The following is a 21,531-nucleotide window of genomic DNA, read 5'->3' as shown; positions in this document are numbered from 1 at the left end:
GTTCGTGGTTTGTAAAACTTCTTTGATATAGGCATGACTGGAGCAAAAGTTGTATGTGCAACGCCTATTTAAAAGGAATAATAAAAAACCCATGGTACTGAGAGTCATCGATCAGTAGAATAACAAATGCTACAAACAAACTGCAGACAATTATTGTCGATTTACTAAGGACTCTCCCACAAACATTTGTTTCCATACAATTATGCCACAAAGGGTAACAAAGCTCGTAATTTGCTCAGACTCAATCGTCATTCTTTTCCATTTTAGTTTAGGTCCTCCAAAAGTCTGACATATTTTTTAGTTTATATCAGATGTAATGTAACCACGTCAAACATAGATGTAATATATATATATACATATATATATATACAGGAATGTCGTCGCCCCGCCGCTCTGCTAGGGTTCCGCCCCATGGAGAACCCTAGCGTTTCGATTGTCGTTGCTGCTCCGATCTCCACTCTATCACGCGTTCTTGCGTTGGCGTCGTCGATTGCGGCGGAGAAGATGCAACTCCTGTTGCGTCTTCTTCCACGCGTCGCAGCGCCATCATCTGTGTCACCTAGCGATTCGTTTCCACTCGCCTTCCGCCAGCGTTGTCGACCGCTTGACAGAGTTCGCGGCTGCCTGTGTCTGCGCCTGTCTGTGTCGATCGACAGCTTGCTGAAGAAATAGCTTCAGGACGTTCCTACGCCGCCGCCCTCGCAAGTGATAACCCCGTCTCCGCCCCTCTTTTGAATATGTTTTCGCAACGATACCACGACAATTTTGCTCTTGGGACTGAAATCGGATTTCTCAAAAAAGCTTCCTGTAAAAACGACAAACTTGCAATCTTTCTCACTAAGGCAGATATCTCTACCCTAGCTGCGCCCTGCCAACTGTTCTTAGTAGGTAAATTTCTTTATGGAAACCCTAAACTGGAGATAATTCGAAAGGACTTTCAACAAATGAAGCTGGAAGAGGGTTGGTAAATCGATAAATTGGATGGTCGCCACATTCTTATTCAATTATCAAATGACGAAGGCTACACCATTTGTTTGCGAGAAGAGCTATTCGAATAGAAAACAAGGTGATGAAGGTTTTAAAATGGATGGTGGATTTTGACTCTCGTACTGAACCTCCTACCATTCCTGTTTGGCTGCACTTCCCAGGTTTGAAGATCCAACTTTTTGATCAAGAGCTTCTTTTCACTTTAGCGATGGTATACGGTAAACCCCTCAAAGCTGACACGCCTATAGTGAACCTGACTCGGCCTTTAGAAGCCAGAATTTTGATAGAAAGGGATATTACTTTATCTTTTCCGGAGAAATATGAATTGGCACACAACATCAGAGATTTTAGCAGCAAACAAAACTTGAACAGATACCACTTTATTGTACCCACTGTCGTATGTTTTGACATTCTCCTCAATGTTATCAGTTGCATCCGAATTTAAAACCTTCAAATAAAAAGGCTTCTGGATCTGCCCCACCTCATACCTGTCTCTCCTCCGCTCTTGAGTGCATTCCACAGACTATTGAAACACTGGTTAGCACGATGTCACCTTCCCCTCCCACTACCAGAGACAATACTGTCTCTCATCTTCCGACTGATATATTGGCAGATGGTTTACTTTGGTCCGATAATCAGGATATTATTGAAGCTCCACATCCCCAAGATGCATCAGGTGTTGAAGAGACATCATCTCTTCAGAATCAGAATATTGTTACTGCTAATCAGGAGCTCGGGGCTCATTCTCTCCTACATGCCCAACAATCTGTTAACCAGACTAATCAGATGAGTCAATCCTCAGATGAGGAATGCCAGGTATACACATCTAGAAAGAAAAAGAAGAATGGAGGCACACCCTAGCTTGGGAATTTAAAAGATAATACTTTAGTAACTTCGGGTAATAGAACGACACTCAGCAATTTGTTAGTTGTCTCCGCTGCTAGAAACAGAAGCAAAGGCAAGACCAAGCAGGCTCGTGCCTAGCAGCTTATTTCCTGCAAGTTTTATTTTTTTGTATTTTATCTATGTTTCATTATTTTAGAATGCTAGTGTCTGATATATCATATAAGTAGGGCACTTTTTTTTGGGTCCTCCCATAGTTTTGGGGCCTCCCATAGAACATCTATGTATCTTTTCAATTTCAATAAAATTAGCCCTTGGGTGTTTATAATATATATATATATATATATATAAACCTAAGGGCTAATATGTTAAAGAGAAAAAGATACAGATAGGTTCTATAAGTGGGCCCAAAAGAAAGTACCCAACCTACACAGTACAATACCAAAACGAAAAAGGAAAGGTACATATATGATCAAGAAAAAAAAAATCAAAGCCATCAAAGTGCGCAAAAAGCTAGGTATGACCCAATATATATATATGTATATATATATATATTAATTCATAATGTACAAAAGTTGCTTTCTATTCTTTTGTTGAATATTATTGATAATAAATGATATAAGTTAATTTGCTAAGATACCTTTATTAATATGATGGTTGGGCGAATAATTTTGATGCTCAAAAGTTTATTGTTATATATATATATATATATATATATATGAAATAATGTTGATTACCAATGCCAAACTGTGGATGTTCAACAACACTAAAACTTAGGAGTAAGATTCTGGGCCCCATAATAGAATTTGTAAATTCTGCAAATTACTAATAGTTGTGAATGGCTTTAAAACTAAAATTGAACTACAACAACAAAGAAAAACAATAAAAAAATCAACATTTATTAAAAGAGGAAATACTACAGCATGGCCAGAAGAGTTTATCGAAGAACCAATACCTTGAAATTTTTTGGGAGATTGATTAGTCCAATATCAGCTAACAAACTGCCAAATTGTATGCGCATGTCTCTGTCATGTTATAACGTGTTGAAAAAATAGAAGAAAAAAAATGAAGCAGATATCACATCTATTCTTAATAACAATATTATGCAATTATTAAATTTCCATTGACATGAATTAAATAATTCAGATATTCCTGCATTCACTCATGGCATGGATCTTCTATTGCATTACGGCATACCTCCGCAACTTTCTTTGTGCAAACATATGCATGTATGAGATGTAGCATGTTTGTTTCAAGTATGCATGCGCACACTTACAAAAACACATGATCCTCCAAAAACTCAGCAGCTAATCAAAGTTTAAATTTCAAGACCATCTAGAAGACAATAGATAGATGCCATGTACATATAGGCATAGATGGATAAAAAAAACATATTAAGTAAATGGTATGGCGAACAACTCATCATTAACCTTAAAAATTGTTTAGGGTCAGCTTTATAAATCCTAGGTATCCATTAATTCATGTTACATGCTGCTTAAGGTGTTAATTTTTTTTTTATGAATTGAACTTCTTGCATAATTTCAATCCATGTTAGTTTTGGTCCACCACATTTTTCTTTTCTATTAATTTTATCTGGCAATCATTTCAGTTCATCTTTTATTCTTAGCTCCACGTACACGTATCAACCAACTCTATTTCCAATAATTTTCTCATCAAAAGTGTTATCTTCATAATGCCCTAATATAATCATTTATCAATTTAGCCTTACAGCTTTGTCACGCATCTATCTTAAGATCTATAGCACACTTAGTATGGTTTTTGTGACTTCTTCCTGGCCAATAATTCAAATCATAAAACACGTCTGACCCAACATTACTTCTGTAAAATATTCCTTTAAACCTCCATAATATTCATCATCGGTATAGTACTCTTAAGGCACTGCTCCATCCTTGCCAATCCGCTTTGACTCTATATTATATCTTCAAAATATCCTTATTCTTTATTTAATAGATCCAAAATATTTAAAGTTCTCACATCAAGATATCACATAATTAGCTAACAATATTGATTAATATTCATAAATTTCATATTCAATAAATTTATTTATCCTGTATTCAACCTTATTATATAGATCTCACAAACTGATAGGATAAAAAGATAACTTTATCCAAAGAATACTTTTGGAAGAAGAAAAGAAAAAGAAAGAAAAAATGAATAAGTCTAACCTTATGGTATACATGACTGAACTGTTCAAAAAGAATGAATGACAAAACCGATAAGCAGCACTTGGCCCTTTCTGCAAAATTATTAATGAAAAGTTTTGAATATTTAGAAAGGGATATGCCACTCAAGGAAGTACAAAGAAAAATTAATTTTCATCCTTCTGCATGAGGTTGATATGTAATGCTCGAAATTTGAACAGTCTAACAAAATTTTAATGGCCTTTTGATAATGTGTAACACAAGAAGACAGAATGAACACAAGTGCTCATAACCTCATGTAGAATCCTCGCCCATCTGTTGTAGGCAACAACCAATAATAGATGATCTGATTGCTTGTTGCTTTGATCAGCAGTAGTGCCACCATTAAGGTCGTCAATCAGCAAAGTTGATTTAGCGCTCATGACATTGTGCTTCTGCAATTGAAATGCCATAAAACATAATAAGCCTTAAGCTTTTAGCCAAGTAAAAATGTTTTTGTAGTGCAAGCTAATAAACCTCGTCCTTGGGATTGAGAAATGGAGATTTGTGGCTCAAAAAGGCTATAATTGAAAGAATTGGTGATAAACAACCAAAAATCGCACCATATACCATCATCTGCAAAAAGGATAAATTTTAAGATAAAAAATAAGTGTCAAAGACTACTGTACGTAAAATTCAATCAATATCTAAAAACCAAAAAAGTAGAACAAATTTCAGAAAATACATTCAATCATAATAACTCAAATATGTTATGGCTGGTGGCATCAAAAAGCTAAAAAAGCAGAGGAAACTTTCAAAAAAGATGTTCAAAAATTGGTAATTATAGCCAGGTGTATAACACTTTCTACTCACTATAAACACTACTGAGCAATCTATCCTTTTATTTTCCTTTGTTTTCATTTCATTTTTAAGTCTTGTTTTAATTTGAAATGCAATCTGCAAGTTTTAAAGATTCTAGAAGAATGAAATCCTTCGATAACAAAAGAAAAACCCCGTCGATATGTAATTAAAGGGTAAATATGTTGCTGCTGGAACTGCTTCCCACTTCCAATGAGGAAGCTGTTCCTCGTCTATTCTAAATAGACAGAGAAGCCTCCAGGAGAATCGGTTAAGTTTCTTTTGGCTGGCTCAGCAATCCAACCACCAAGGGTAGCCCAACCACTTTAGGATCTCCTTTTCCTTGATTAGCGTTGAAATTCAGAATAGAGTGGAATGTTTTTATTGATAAAATAAACCATACATAAATCCTAGAATAGGAAAGATAATAACAAGAAAATAGCATAAAAAGAAATATAAAACACCTAATATCTCCAATTAATCAATTCATATTAATTACTTAGAGATAAAAGAAACAACATAAAATAGAAAAAAAAAATAAATCCAATTTAAGAAAATAAACCTAAAATAGGAAAGAAAATAAATTTATAATAGGAAATAAACCTAATCCTCATAACTGCTAATAGAAATAAACTATTTCCTAACATAATTTCTAACACTCACCCTCAAGTTAAAATATGGTTTAAAAATATGTTCAACTTGGATTTGAAAACATCAAACAATGAGCGATGAAGATCCTGTGAAGTAGAACTTGAATTGTTTATCCCGTAATGTGGTTGCCTATGACTGCAATTCTTATAGTATTTGTAGGTAAGTGAAATGCTCCTACAGGTAATGATGCAGAGAAGTTAGCAGGGATGTAAAGAACGTGTAGGAAAAGCTAACTTATAGTTGATTACGGTTGCCTTTGACTGGAGTTCCTGCAATTTCTGCAGGAAGGCGGAAGTCTCCTACAGGCAATACTGTAGGGGAGTTTGTAAAGCTATAGACAATCTGTAGGAAAAATCGACTTCTAGTTCACTGCAGTTATCTTTGACTGTAGTTCTTGCAATGTATGTAGATAGGTAGAATGTTCTTGCAGGTAATGTTGCAGGAGAGTTTGCAGGGAAGTGGAAAACTAACAAAAAAAACTGTAGGGTATGGAAAAACTCCAGAGATAGGCCTTGCTGTAGGAAAAGCTCCGCAAGAGAGCCTAATCAAGAAAAGACTTCGAAGGAGGGCCTTTTGCAAAAAAAAGCTCTGAACGAGAGTCTGCTGCAAGATAGATTTTAGAAAAGGGTTTGATGCAGGAAAAAGTTTCGGAGCGCCTAATGCAGGAAAAGGCTCCAGACGAGAGCCTGCTGCAAGAAGAATTTCGGTGGAGAACCTGTTGCAGGAGCAACTCTGGAGGAAAGCCTACTGCAGTGAAACTACGGATGAGGGTTTGCTACAGGAAAGATTCTGGAGGGCCTGATACAAGATAGGGCTCTAGAGGAAGGTCTGCTGCAGGAAAAGCTTTGGAGGAGGGTCTGCTGTAGAAAAGCTCTGGAGGAAAGTCTGATGCAGAAAAGCTCCGGAGGAGAGCCTGATGCAGAAAAGAATTCGAAGGGTCTGATTCAAGAAAAAGTTCTTGAGGGGGGTCTCATACAAACAAGAAGCTCCGGAGAAGGGTCTACTGCAAAAAAAAAACTCTGGAGGTAGGCCTGCATTAAGAAAAGACTCCAGAGAAGGGTCAGCTGCTAAAAAATTCACAAGAGCGCTTTGTTTGCTTTATTTATGGAGAGAAAGAGCAAAGAACACCATCATATTTTAACATATTTAATATGTTAGAGATCAGAAAGCATTGAGTTCGCAACTCTGCAAAATTCATCAAGGAAGCCTTCTAACTAAATATTCCTAACTGAAACAGTAATAAAGATTCCAAGCCAATTGAAATCTTCCCCAGCCAACGCAACCCTTTGCTCATGAAAATCAAATGTACAGACATGGCCAAAAGGTGCAACAACTATAACAAGAGAAGTTGTTAGAGAACTGATGTGCATCTAGTGTGTGTTGTTTTTATGTGTGTTTTATGTCAATTTAAATTCTTGGTAACAGTGTCAAAAACTTGACCAGTGCCGAAATTATGCAGTAAATTAGCTTTCAAAAACATGGCAAAAAACTTGACCCAAATTATATTAAGTAGTTAATGTGTAAATTCAAAATGTTTAGAAAATATATAAAATAGTTCACACACTAGTGGTTCTACGCAAGTCCACTACGCAAGTCTACGCAAGTCCATGTATCGCTTCAAGTAATATAGGGCTTTCTTTAAAAACCCCAGTATCGATCCCACAGAGAAGCGCAATAAGAAATCTCTTAGGCTAATTCTAGCCTACTACTATGAAGTCGTAGTTTAGAAGATGAGAATTCTAATGATAATAACTTAAATCACGATATTCAAACTATAAAAATTAAAGTAAAAAAGATAATTTAAAACGGGTTTAATGATTGCTAAGAGAAATATAAGTAAAAGAACTATATTTACTAAACTAATTTCTAAACTTCAAAATTAAATTTACTAAGACTAAACAAAGTTTTGTGACGAAAAGTTCAAATTTAAGAAAGCATCTTTTTCCTTTACAATGAGTGCATGGTTAGTGAAGTAATTAAAATCATTTGAAAATATATAAAAATTATTTTGTGTCAAATAGGAGCAATCTTATTCTTTACCCTCTTCCTAGTACATAAATAACTTTGATTAATCCAGAGTTTTATCTCTAATTCTGTGGTTTGATTGGGAGAATACTGATTGCCACTCTAGAGGCTCCCACTACTCCCTCACCTGAGGGCTAATAATCTCGCATCAGTTTCCAATCAACTGGACCAAATTGGGGATTTTAATCTGTCACCTTAAAATCTCCAATTCTGAGTCCAACAAAGTATATTTTCCTATTTATTTGCAATCAATTTCATGGATGACATACTCTCCCATGAAATCAAATTTGGTTCTTCCCATGTTATAGAAATCATAGTCCTTTCAGAACATATATTTCTCAACACATTTTAACATTTTAATTGGCCAAATTGAAAAGTAAATGAAGATCTGGGTTCAAATCAGTAAATGAAGATCTGGAAGATCTGGGTTCAAATCATCACAAATTTTTAACATTTAAAACCGTATAAAACAAAATTAATTCTTCACAAAACCAAATCTCATTGTAGGAAGAAGAATAAAAAAAACTACTCAGAATTCATGAGAAGGATACGATAAAACACGAATTTCATTAATAAAAATAAGTTTACAAAACAAAAAAAATAAAAAACAACTTATCTCACAATCTTTCCCAAGTAAATCCCTAGAAGTTCTCTTCAAGTTTTTCTCTCCTTACAAGCACTCTCAATTCTCTCCTAGAAATGTAATGAGGAAGAAATCTCTCACCTTCTCTCTCCTCTTACAATCCTTGAAGAAAATCTACTAGCACTTGCCTCTCTCTCTCACACCACACAAACACACACACAAACTCACGCCCACACAACTCTTCAAGCCCTAGACTTCCCTCTCTTTAATCGTGAAGGCAGAACCATTGATCTTAATAGAGAGTTTTCTTACGTGACCCCGGTCATTTAAGATGTAATTAACTATAGGGGCTTGACTCTATAGAGAACTTAGAACCCAAGTAAAATAAACCTTATCTAATCATTATATTACAGCGTATATATATGTGTTTCATCGTTCATAAGAAATCATAAGCATATTCATAAAAAATTGATAGTCAATCACTGCAATCATAAGAATGTCACATATAATTATACAAGTTATAAAAGTATTGAGCTATTTCATGTCATTGATCGTCACCCAATCTAAAAGCAAATTAGTTATTAATAAAAGTTGGGCTCCTCTCGATATAGCAATTATCAATAACCCTAATAACAAAGGTTCCCTACTTTTCGTCCCTTTCTAATACCAAAAGTTCTCGGAGTTAGTCCCCATTCAATGCCAAGAGTCGAGAATTTCATCATTCCCTATCATCTGTACTTGCAAGCATTCATATAATAGTCTGTCTAACACCACACTTGTGACATTCCTGAAGTCATAATTCCTATAACAAGAATTCATCATAAGCAAATCATAAATCATATGCATAAACCACATTATATGATTGCATGCAAGCAAATATTTCATAAATATGCTAATCACATCAAATAAATAGCCAAATTGTATGTATCGTCAGTGCCAGTTCAATGTTGGCATTCATATAATTATGTGCAAGGATTCATCAATAATTAGAAAATATTAATGCAATCATAGGTCAAAAGAAATCATATAAGAATCTTACAAAAAGATATTTTTTAATTCAACATAAGTTTGTTTCGCTTGAAACAACAGATAGACTATACCTTTCCAATACGGACATCAACAGGAAGTTTGGCCAAATGATAACCAAGAGGTGACAATTTCTCACATTCTTCAAAGGCTCCAACCTGACAAATCAAGTAAACAGAAAAGATTATCAACTTTCACAAAATATCTAATTAACATGAATAATGATAAAAAGAAATGGAAAACTGGAGTGCACATTTTTTAGCACATTCATTGTCATAATTTATATAACAGGTTTATAAAGTAAAGAAAAAAAAATACCTTATATAACAGTTCAATCGCTGAAGAGATAGCCACTTCACCCGGCGGTTCAATTGCCTGACAAAATAAATGAGAAGGAATTCACAAAATATGTTATTGCTAAATAATGAAGAGAAAAACCCTTAAAAGGAAACATTCCAAAATTAAAGACAATCAAAATGAAGTAAAACAAATCAACAGACCTCTGAAAGGAAAGACTTTATATTCCCTAAAGAAAGATATTTGATCTGCAGACACAAATCAGAAAGCGGCATTCGAAGCATTTCTGGTACCTTAATAAGTTTCACAACAGAATTAACAACTACTAAAACAATTATCATCAAAAAGATATCAATGTTACAAAAACTTCTGTAAACTAATAAAGATGAAAAAAAACATTTTCCTCGAAATAACTTATCATAAAGGTATATTGCCAAATGAAAACACAAGAATGCTTGCAACAAACAATACGAGTTTCATGCATGCGAGTATTTAGGACTTTCAAGAGTCACACCAGCTTATTTCGAAAGTGTTTATTGTTCCCAGTCAAATTTCAAAAGACATTAGATTTAGATAAGAGACAATCTATAGATTTCACTCCCATAAAATAAGAACTAATGATATGAGTCCAAGTTCCCTATAAGTGCAAGCATGCATGGTTAATTATCCATTTCAAAATTGAGAGAAAAATTTCAATTAAAGCTAATCATAAAGTAGTAAGTTCTTGGAATATAATATAAATAATTTTAGTTTTAAACAATGATAATTTATCATCTTTTAACTAAAAGCAGATTTGGAGAGAGGTGCTAATGACAGACCCAATTAAGATCCTTCTGTTTCTTCATTTCAGGTTATCGTGGTCCACATAATTAAACGAGCTAGTCAACCCAACATGACCAAGGAATTATGAATGGCAGCCAAAGGTCATGTTGTCACAAGAGAACTTGGAAACTTGAAATAAATATATACCCAAGAGGGTAACTTTAAGTCGACTTATTTAATATGGCCGTTCATGCTATATCAAGTGCACCCTAGGGTTCACCAATCAAAAGAATTTGACCATTAGAAAATTCACATGCACTAATTGTGACATTCAGTCAAACCACTAAGTCAAATAGCGTTGAAAATTTACAGGCACTAATTGTGACATTCAGTCAAACCACCAAGCCAAATGGCACAATCATAACCATTTATTTTAGTGATGCCATTGGGTAGCAAAATTGTATGGGAGTAGAAAAAGTGTTATACTCTTAAATTTGTCAGAATCGATAAACTATTATGAATGATGAATGAATATTTGCTATCATCTTTAAACCATAAAATTTACTTATAAATTTTTTCTTTTCTTGTAAAATTTTTCTAGCTTCTCATTCGTATAAGGATTCAAGTTCAATATCTTTTCTTTGAGATTGAGAGCATTTTGATAGCACGATCGATTCAAGATGATCATTCGGGTAGAACAGTCTGTATGTCTTGTAGCAATTGGTGTACTTGAAGTCTCCATTTTGTCACCTTAGGCCTTATTGACTCTACTAGCTTATAAAGATCTTTTTTTTTTTTTCAGCGAACCCATAGAGAATTTTATTAATATAAAAAAGTGTTACATAGATCGGCAGGAGTTTCCAAGTAAACCCAAAATACAATTCTGCAAAAATAAAACCTATGGATCCTCCATCGAGAAGTACAACTCACCCAAATCAAATAAACAAAATAGAAAAATAATACTTCAACTATATCTGATAAAAGTTATATGCTTATTATCACCATGAATGAGCCTAGCAAGAGCTAGCGAAGTAGTCCCAATACACATCCCATCTGCTTCCACCCCATATTTTCCTAGAAAATCCACAAATCTATTTACTTCTCTGTGGCATTTGTTCCACTTTATACAACGTCCAGGTAACAGCTGTTTTATTCTACGCCACAGTATATGACACTCCCAAGGACAATTCTCCACCATATTGTGACTTGAAAAGTCATCAAAGAATCTGTTTCAATTTGCAAAAGCCTCGTCTCCAATTTCTTTGCAATCATTAGACAAAGCAACACAGCCATCATTTCAGAATAAAAGCCATAAATTGAAAAACAGGTAGCCGACAAAAATATTAAGCATTTACCATTCCAATCACTCAAGACACCACCCGCAGCAGCTTTATATATTTTAATGCAGTCATCAAGATTAGCCTTAACGTATGGAACAGTCGGTTTTACCCAACTAAACAGCCGAACACTAGCATTTCCACATCTTAGCATTGAATAATTTCCAGCTCCACTAACCTGATTAAGGCATATGAACTAAGATATCCTTCCCATGAGAATCCTCCACATCCTTCTTTATGTACAACATAACTTTATTCATATAGGAAGATATGTTAACCAACACTCTATTACTTGAGTACTGCACATCCATATGTTTCCTGCCGTTCTGCTCCGTCCAAATAAGCCAACAAAAAATATAAGGGATCATGCTAATTAAATGAATACCATTAATCTACTCTTCCCAATTATCTAAACATTGGCTAAGGGAAAGATACCCATTAATAGGAATAAAAATATTTGATTGGCTAGCCAACTTCCTCCATATAACTTTCGAATACTCAGAGCACCAAAAAATATGAGACAAAGATTCCTCCTCTTTTCTACATAGTAGACAAACAAAGGGAATCCTTAATCCTTTAAGTTTCATAATATCATCAGTGGGAAGAAATTTGAGATGGAGTCTCCAAGCCAAAAAAAGAAAAAATGCTAGTTTTAAGCATAGCATTCCATATTATATCACCCTTCTCATTACTATTATTCTCGAAAAGCTTACAAGCAATAGCTTTACTCAAACTCTTTTTTTTTAACACTCTCAACTCATCAACTTTAGTGTTATCAATATGGATATTAGAAACATCCCTGACCAAATCCTCATTGAGGATATTCTTGAGCTTGTTTAAATCCCAGCAATTACCATCCCAATTATCAACAATCATCAAATTCTTATTATGAATATCCTGATAGGTATGCCAAAGAGGTCCAAGTAAAGACCAATCATCATACTAGAAGTTCATTTTTCCTTCCCCAAGCTCCCATATAATAAACTCTTCTGCTTTATGTTTAACTTTTCAGAAGCTCTTTCCAAACAATAGAATCCACCGGTTTTGGTTTACATAAGGGTAAGAGGCTTTAAAATACCTAATCTCCATAAAATTAGCCCACAAACCTTTTTTGGATCTCCGCTTAATCCATAGTTTATAGTAGTTACCTTCCATGGTATGGTTGAAACTCCTAAAACCCAGCCATATTATTTTTGGAGATAGATAATTTTTTAAATTTCATCCAATGAGCTCCCTTCCCTTTTCCCTCCCGTAAAAACTTATTAAATAGCCTTTCCCTCCCACTTGACTTGGTACCACTCTTGCTGACATCAGAGATTAGTGAGGATCTTGCAGAACGGGTGCAAGAGATTCAGAAGTTACAGGAAGAGGAGAGAATGTAGATCGCCAAGCAAAATTGCAAATACCAAACACAGGCCAACAAGACTAGGGAAAATGTAACTTCTGTAAAAGGGGACCTATTGTGGATCCAGCTGAAGAAAGAAAAGTTTTTAATGGGAGTGTTTGGAAAGATTAAGCCCAAAGTAGATAGACCATTTAGGATCCTCAGCAAATTGAATCACAACGCATATAAGATCAACTAATCATGGGACTACAATATCTCAACTACCTTAAACATCGCAGATTGAACTCCGAGCTACAAGGAACCAAAAGCTTCGACAAATGAGGTCAAAGCTCTCTCAACCACAAGAGAATGACGCGAATATGTGATTTTTATCATAGCCTGATAGTTGTTATTGTAAGAGAGTTCTACTAAAGGTATATGTGATTCCTATACTCCACCAAAGTCAATGACACAATCTTAGTAGATCCTACAAAATCCGATCAGTCCTTTTTGACTGGCTATCCGTCAGAGGGCGAAATGTTTCACAAAAAGTTAATTTGGTGCCTAAAGCCTCCTAAATTTTCTTCCATAATCTGTAAATAAATCAATCATCTCTATCAGAGACACACTTTGGCACTCCATGCAGCTTTATAACTTGACTAACTTTTCAACTGGATATGTCTGTCTGGTGGGCATGAAATATACAGACTTAGTGAATCTGTCAAAAATTACTCAGCATTACCACCCTGACGTGATCTAGGCAACCCAATCAAAAGTCCATAGCAATCTCCTCTTATTTTCACTAGAATTAGTAAAGGCTACAACTGACCTCCAGAATGCTGATGTTCTGCCTCTACTAATTGAAATGCATGACAATTAGCCATGAATTCTGCCACTCTTCAATCCTAACCACCAAAATGTTTCCTTGAAATCATGACACATTTAATAATCCCTTTGTGAATAGCATAGTAAAAGAAATATGCCTCTGGAACATAAATCATGCCTATATAATTCAACAAGCCATCTCGATCTAACACATACTTCTCCAAATTGTCTGCTTAATATGCTCCAGAATTTTCTGAACACTGTTATCTCTGATTAATGAATCCTCGATTCTATCTTTCATAGTGGTTAATTGACCATAATATCATCATTATAATTTATTACAGATAGCTTCTGCTTTTCCAAATCTTTAGGTAACTGATCCTTTGAAGTAAATAAACAGTTAAAATTGCCTGAAGTCTTCCTACTCAGCACACAAACACATTTGCCTTTCTTGGATGGTACTGAATATCCAAAACATAGTCTTTAATAGACTCGAAATTTTTGCTTTGCCTCCAGTTCAGCTCACACTGAGTAAAGATGTACTTCAAACTCTGATGATCAGTAAATAACTCGCATCTAACTTCATAGAGATAGTGCCTCAACATCTTAAGTGCAAACACAACTGCTACAAGGTCTAAATCATCTGTGAGATAATTTCTTCCACGATTCTTCAATTACCTTGAAGCATGGGCAATTATATTTTCATATTGCATATCTACACAGCTCAAACACTTCAATGATACAACAACAAAAATTTGAATCCCATCTGAACATGAAGAAATAGTCAATACTGAAGCAGACATTAAACAAGTCTTTAGTTTTTGGAAAACCTTCTCTCAATGATCTAATCACTCAAACTTCACTGTCTTCTGATTCGATCTCGATAATTACATAGCAATCTATGAAAGCCCCTACAAATCTCTTTTAATAACCAGCTAGACCTAGAAAACTACTTACATCAGTAGCAGTAGTTGGTCTTGGCTAATTTACAATCGCCATGATCTTATTTTGATCCACCAATATGTCATCTCCACTGATGTTATGCCCAAGTAAAGTCCCACTTTTAAGCCAAAAATCACATTTAAAAAATTTGGCATATAGTGTATTCAATTTCAAAACTCGTTAAACAACATGTAAATGATCTATATGACTACTTTCATCCCTCGAATACAAATGGATATCAACTATAAAAACAATCACAAAATTAAAAAAAATGGTCCTTTCCTCAAGTCCATAAAAGCTGCTAGAGCATCATTCAGTCAAAATGGCATCACCACAAATTTATAGTGCTCATATCTTCCCTTGAGAGTTGTCTTCGTTATATCTTCCTCTTTAATGCTCAATTAGTGATTGTCTGACCTTAAATCGATCTTTAAAAATATAGAAACCCCTTCCAACTGATCAAAGAAGTCATCAATCCTCGGCATTAGATATTTGTTTTTAACTATGAGCTTACTCAACTCCTATAATCAATACATGTCTTGAAACTCCCATACTTCTTCATGAATAATACTGGAGCTCCCTAAAGTGAGGTGTTAGATCCAATGAACCCTTGGTCTAAAAATTCCTATAATTAACTCTTCAACTCTTATAACTCTTTAACTGTCATTCTGTATAGTGCCTTGAATATAAGCTCAGAACTTGACAAGAGCTCAATACTGAAATCAACTTATTGCACGGGTGGTACACTTAAAAAATCATAAGGAAAAACTTATGGATATTTCTTACCAATAGATATCACACAAAGACTTTACTTAAAGATATCGAATACCTGAGCAAGAAAACCTTGATTTCCACAAGTCAAAAACTCGAAAGCTTTCAAATAAGTATCATGAATGTCAATCCTCTATCAACACAAAATTTAACTTATGCCTCGGGTATATTCATTTTAACAATCTTTTTAATTACAATCAATTGTGATTCTTTTTAAACCAAAATTCCTAAATTTACCTCAAATTCTACCAAAAGGAACACAATCAATTGTGCATCAAAATGCTTTTTACCAATCATTAACTTCACCTTATATAATTAACCTCTGTAAAAGTATCATTTGACATTCTAACTGACAATATCATACGCATTAAGATGATATTCAATTGCATCACTCATCTGCTATAAAAGAAAGTGATGCTCATGAATCAAACTTAAACCTTATTGGTTTATTCTGAAAATATACGATACCTATTATTAAAACCAGTGCAGTGAACAATTAAGGCTAACTTATTAATAAATTTAAGTCCTTATATTGTGTTATGCATGACATGACATTAATTATATTATGATTAAAAATGCACTTAGTTAAAATACTTAAATATGAAACATAGATGTGATAACGTCAGGGGAGTCCTTAGCTTCCTGCTGTGAAAGTGCATAAGCCTTAAGTAGGACACTCTACTGAATCTGACCAAGGACTTGGCACTGATTATGAAGATTCAGTTTCCCTCGCATTTTCAAAGCTCCTCTGAGATAGTACAAAACTACCTCTAAGATCTACTGGAGCGGACAATTCCTCGCTACATGTCCTGATTGATGGCGCCAAAAACAAAGGTTAGATCCAGAAAGACACTCACACTTGTGAGACCTCCCACACATCTCACACTTACATGCTTCAAACTAGGTGTCAGCATTGTTGGATCTTACATTCTTAGAGCTGTTACTTCCTAACTAGAAGGAATAACTGTCGTAAAAGCCATTAGGATACCTAGATCCTTCATAATTTCTCCTCTTTTGAAAGTCCCCCATCTATTAAGTAACTTATAAATCCAGCTCAATCCTTCTAGCCCTCTGCACCAAAACAGAATAATCATTGATCTGAAGAGCAATTAGTGGCTTTTTAATCATATCCTTCAGCTCATAGTGAAGTATGCCTTGTATTGCATTATCGAGCGATCACCATGTACCAACTGGATAAATTTGTCATGTATCTATCTCCTACCTGACAGTGGTACAAACCAGTATCTAATGTATCATGTGGTTGATTGTACCCTCAAATTTCTCCTGCAGCTAACCTCGCCATCATTTCTCTGCTTCTCCCTCAAAAACAAAAAAAGACCAATGTAACCCTTCTCTATGGTGGGCAAGATAACCAATAAAAAAACTTTTCTACTCACAGCAACCAACCCTTAGCATCCACTAGACTTCCTCCTCCAGAAAATCGAGATGGTCTCATATCCTAAAATAGTTTCAAGTAGTTGTCCATTTGACCTCCCTCAAAAAACTGACCCAAGACTGAGAGTTCTTAATCATCGGAGTCAATACATCATTATCTCATTAAAAATGTGTTCAGAGGAATTTATGGACATGCATCAATTTTTACTACATTTCTAACTTCTTCCCTCAATTATCCATATTTCTTAAATAACATAAGAAATATTATAATTCGACAAAATTTAACCCATCATTAATACTACTTATGAGTTAAAATCAAATTAATTGCTATTTTTTGATAATGAACCAACCTAATTTCTCGGATAATGCTTTTGTTAAGACCCAGCACTACAGCTTAGAATTAACCAATACAAAAATCATGATTAGATGATATTAACATTTAAGGTCAGTTTAGGTTAGATGTAGTTGTTTGAAGGAGCAGCATTGAAATTGTTGCAAAAAAAAAACTGATAATGAAAAAGCAATAGTCGTTATTCGATAATAATTTTATTTTCAAAAAGTCAGACCATAACTTTCTAGCATCCACCATACTCTTAACAGTTCAAATTGAAAAAAAAAAGATTTTTATCACAAATTTTTAGAAAGCAGCAAAAAAGTAATTCCCCAAACAGAAATATGGTGACAGTTTGAGAAACAAAATAGACAAAAAATTGTCCCAAATAAGCCATTAAAATGCTTTCCACACATTTTCAAAAACTTCCAATACATAAAGGAACCACTAAGAATCCATAAAGTACAATACAGACATCTCAAACCAACATAGAACTGTATATCACTATCTCGAAGAATACAATGCAAAAAAAACTACAATCAAATCATAACATGATACATATTAATAGCAGTCCTCATTTAAACTAAGGGCCCGTTTGGGGTAACTTATAAGTGCGGCGACGTTTTTTAAAATGTCGCCTAACTGTTTGGTTTGTACATTTTTGAAAACATTGTCTACCGCGTTTGAGTTTTTTACACTAAAAGCAGGCTGCTGGCAGACCCCCGCGGTCGACATGCGAACCGCGTTTCAGGATAAACTGCTTTAAACTACAATCAAATCATAACATGATACATATTAATTGTAGTCCTCATTTAAACTAAAAATCTTCATTCAGACAAATAAACATACTGTTTTTCTTTTCTTGAAATAAAACACTAAATTAAACAATAAATTTTCACGACTTAGTATGCAATTAAAATCTTAAAATATATTAGACATCTCAAATTAACATATAATTGTATCACTGCCTTGAAGAATATAGTATAAAAAGAAACTACACTCACGTCATCAAAAGATACATATCAGTTGTAGTCCTTCCCTTGTAAACTAAAACTCTTCTATCAGACATCAATATATGTTTTCTTCCCTTAAAAAAACATTAAATTCAATAGTAAGTTGTTACGACTTAGTGAGCAATTATAATCATAATATGAAATAAATTCATAAATATTGTGCTTGAATGACAATGAGAAATGTAGTTTACTACTTATTCAAAATGTAAGCTTTCGTTTTAAATTTAACCCTACTTATTTCAATTTAAGTATTTACCTTTTTTAACATCTTTAGAAATCATATCAGCATTACCGTCATACCCAAAGGTATCCTCAAAATTGTACACGTAGGTATCCTAAAAAATTTACACCTAAAGATACATCTTTACCATTTCCATTTCTCCTATCATGTACGGCTATATCACATCCTCTGTCAATACCAACTGTACGTAAGTCTAATTGTTAGGAGCCTTTACATTTCATTTTTTTAACTGGTTTCATTTAATGTCATTAAAATCACCATTTTCCTTTTTCAATTTTTACTTCGTTCATTTTAATAATTTTTTCATTCACAATATGCATCAAATTAAAAAAACAGATATATGAATCAATAATGCATTTATTCATTAGTAAACCTTTAATTTAAAACATTCAAGAAAATGTTTACTCGTCATTGCCTTAATAGGCATCTGCAAAATCATATCCCATCACTTTACTTCATTTAGCTAACAACTAAATCAATTAAAGATGCATATGTATATAAGAATCACATTCCTCAAAGAAAGACTTAAATATAGTTAAGTTATTTAAATGATTTCTATCAAATACCTATTTGAATCAACAATTTTTTCAAATCTTATCACTATTTGTACTCATGAAAACTTAAAATATATCTAATGACATATAATTAAAAATTACACATATTAATAAGTATATAAATCCTTACCTTAAAAGATTTGATTTGCTTCCATGTGCTCACGATACATCTTTCTCACTTACAATTTTATTTGATTTAGTATCAAATCTTTTTTCCTTAATATATGATTAAGTTAAAACTAGTATTAGTGGTTAGTAAGTAATTATTTCAATTCAAATAATTAACATCATAAAACCCCAACTCATCATTATCATCGACCATGCAAATTAGAGTTTCGGTTGTCCACTTCACGCCCACAATTCTTCTTCTTCCCTCGTACAGTAAGTTTGTGTCACCCTTATCTCCCTCTAATTCGGGAATTAATAGCTTCAATACTGACTCCACTAAGCATTCTATCAACATTTTAAATAGACACAAACTCACATATATTTTCATAACATTTACCAAATAACTTAATTAAACAATTTAACTCACATTACTTTTGGATACAGCCCTACGCACGCACCAACCTCGACTCTCCTTTGCCTTCGGTCGCATCTCAACCCGACACCGCAAGCACTCGGCGTCGCCCCCTCTGTTTCCTTCTTTCGGCATGTGAGGTTCAACTCCTCGGCGTCAAATAAAGTAAAAGGGATACACATGACGACTCCTCTTAAACTCCCTCCTCTCCTTCACTATCGTTGCTTTCTTCTACTTCCTCTCTTCTTCCTTCTCCTCGAACGATTAGCAAGGGCACCACCTTCCCCTCATTCTCTAGCGCGAATGAGGGGAAGTGCGAAAGAACCGTGCAATAAGTTTCAAGTGAGGGGTGTGCCTCCTCTAACTAGCACCTATTTATTTACTTATTTTATTTTATTAACTATTATTTGATTGTTCATTTGTTTAAACTTCCAATTATTAAATCACTCACAATATTTCATAACATTCAAAGTTTTTTACTATATCGATAATATGTTTATAACATGTTATATATGTACAACCATAAAAGGAGCACCGACTAAAAATTGTATCAGTTAAAGTACTTCAATATAAAAATATTATTTCATTTACATGCATGGATATCTTAGCATTCCCCGCTAATACCATAAAATGGTAGTTTCATCATTGCCAAGCGTACACATAATCAATCCGTGCAATTTATATTATTCATAATTTCATATCACTCAATAGGTGTTTTTTTTTACTCAATAAGTAATATTTAATACTATAATGTATAAAATATTTCATAATGTGAGACTACAAGTATTTACATCAAACTAACAGTTAAAATTTAAGAATAGAAGCATCAATTTCATTAATCAAATATTAATAAAAATTCATACAACTAGTTCGAAAGAGACACAGAAATGATACTATCATGTAAGAGCATAAGTGCTCACCTCAATCACAACGTTGTCTTCTTGATTCACTTCTTCTGCACACCTCAATAAATGCTTAACTCAAATCATAGCATTACTTTTAACTCAAATTTTATTTTAATTAAATAATTACCTAAATTAGAATAATAACCAACAAACCTTTACATTAAAAGGCTCTGTTTGCTTCTTTGCACACAAGGTTTTTCTTCCAATTTGAAACTTGCATAGTTTTAATCCTAATTTGATTAATGCACTATTAACATTTAATAATTTAAACATATGTATTAAATTCATAAATTAACATACTAAAGCCCAATCTCACATTAAGCTTTTCTCATTCTTCTTCTAGTTTGAACCTTGTATGGTTTGATTCCTGATTTAATTAACCATATTATTAACATTTAATAATTTAAACATATGTATTAAATTCATAAATTAACATACTAAAGCCCTAACACGCGCAAGAGCTCCTTCCTCTCTTCTTTCTAGCTTCGATCGACTAGGGCACCACTTCTCTCCCCTTCGGTTTAGTTCTTTCTCGTACGTGCTGCTTCTTCCTCCTCTTCCACTACACGCGAGGGTAGGCTTGGCTCCGCTCAATTGCGAGAATCCATCTACTTCTCCTCTACTCGAATCACCAAGAAACCCGTAATCCTTCGCCTCCACTCCTCTTCTCCTTCGAGCACGACAACTTCTTCTGGCACACTAAAGCACGAAAAGGATGATAGCCAAGCTTTACATTGTAGCTTCTACTCGGAAGTTTGCCGATCACACCCTATGGTAAGTCCTTGTCGCACGACTCACACGTGCGAGTCATTATTCAACATTATCACCTTCGACTTATTCAATGATGCCTCCTCTAGCATAAAGCCAACACGCCTTGTCCTCCTCTTCCACTTTTGGCTTCGAAAGAAATTCCGTGGCAATGATGCCTCCTCTAGCATAAAGCCAACACGCCTTGTCCTCCTTCCTTTCTTGCTCTCTCAGTCTTGTTACAAACAAAGGAATCCATTCTTCGACTCTTAAAGACGAAATGAAACTGTCATGACGATTCATCGAACCATTAACACCAATTCAAACTATATTTATTTATTTTTATTTTATTTATATTTTGTTTATTATTATTTATTTATTTATTTATTTAGAGCTTGCAGTTATTACATAAACTTTCCAGATACATCAAGAATAAATAAGGATATTCTAGAA

General features: G+C 34.1%; 1 protein-coding gene across 2 annotated transcripts in view; it reads right to left on the bottom strand.

Annotated features, from left to right (window-relative positions):
- LOC110031419 (DExH-box ATP-dependent RNA helicase DExH7, chloroplastic) overlaps positions 1-21,531 on the bottom strand; it is a gene marked incomplete at its 3' end in the record, with an annotated part of 94,359 nt that overhangs the window by 13,378 nt on the left and 59,450 nt on the right. For both annotated transcript variants that reach the window (XM_020734601.1, XM_020734602.1), the window contains 7 exon segments: positions 2,786-2,855; positions 4,017-4,087; positions 4,286-4,426; positions 4,509-4,607; positions 9,189-9,272; positions 9,433-9,489; positions 9,615-9,704. In XM_020734601.1, the coding sequence (XP_020590260.1) occupies positions 2,786-2,855; positions 4,017-4,087; positions 4,286-4,426; positions 4,509-4,607; positions 9,189-9,272; positions 9,433-9,489; positions 9,615-9,704 (612 nt within the window).

The sequence above is a fragment of the Phalaenopsis equestris genome, unplaced genomic scaffold, assembly GCF_001263595.1.
Source record: "Phalaenopsis equestris unplaced genomic scaffold, ASM126359v1 Scaffold000810, whole genome shotgun sequence".
NCBI classification, from domain to species: Eukaryota; Viridiplantae; Streptophyta; class Magnoliopsida; order Asparagales; family Orchidaceae; genus Phalaenopsis; species Phalaenopsis equestris.
The sequence above is the reverse complement of the archived record's forward strand: the minus strand, read 5'-3'. Positions and strand labels throughout refer to the sequence as shown.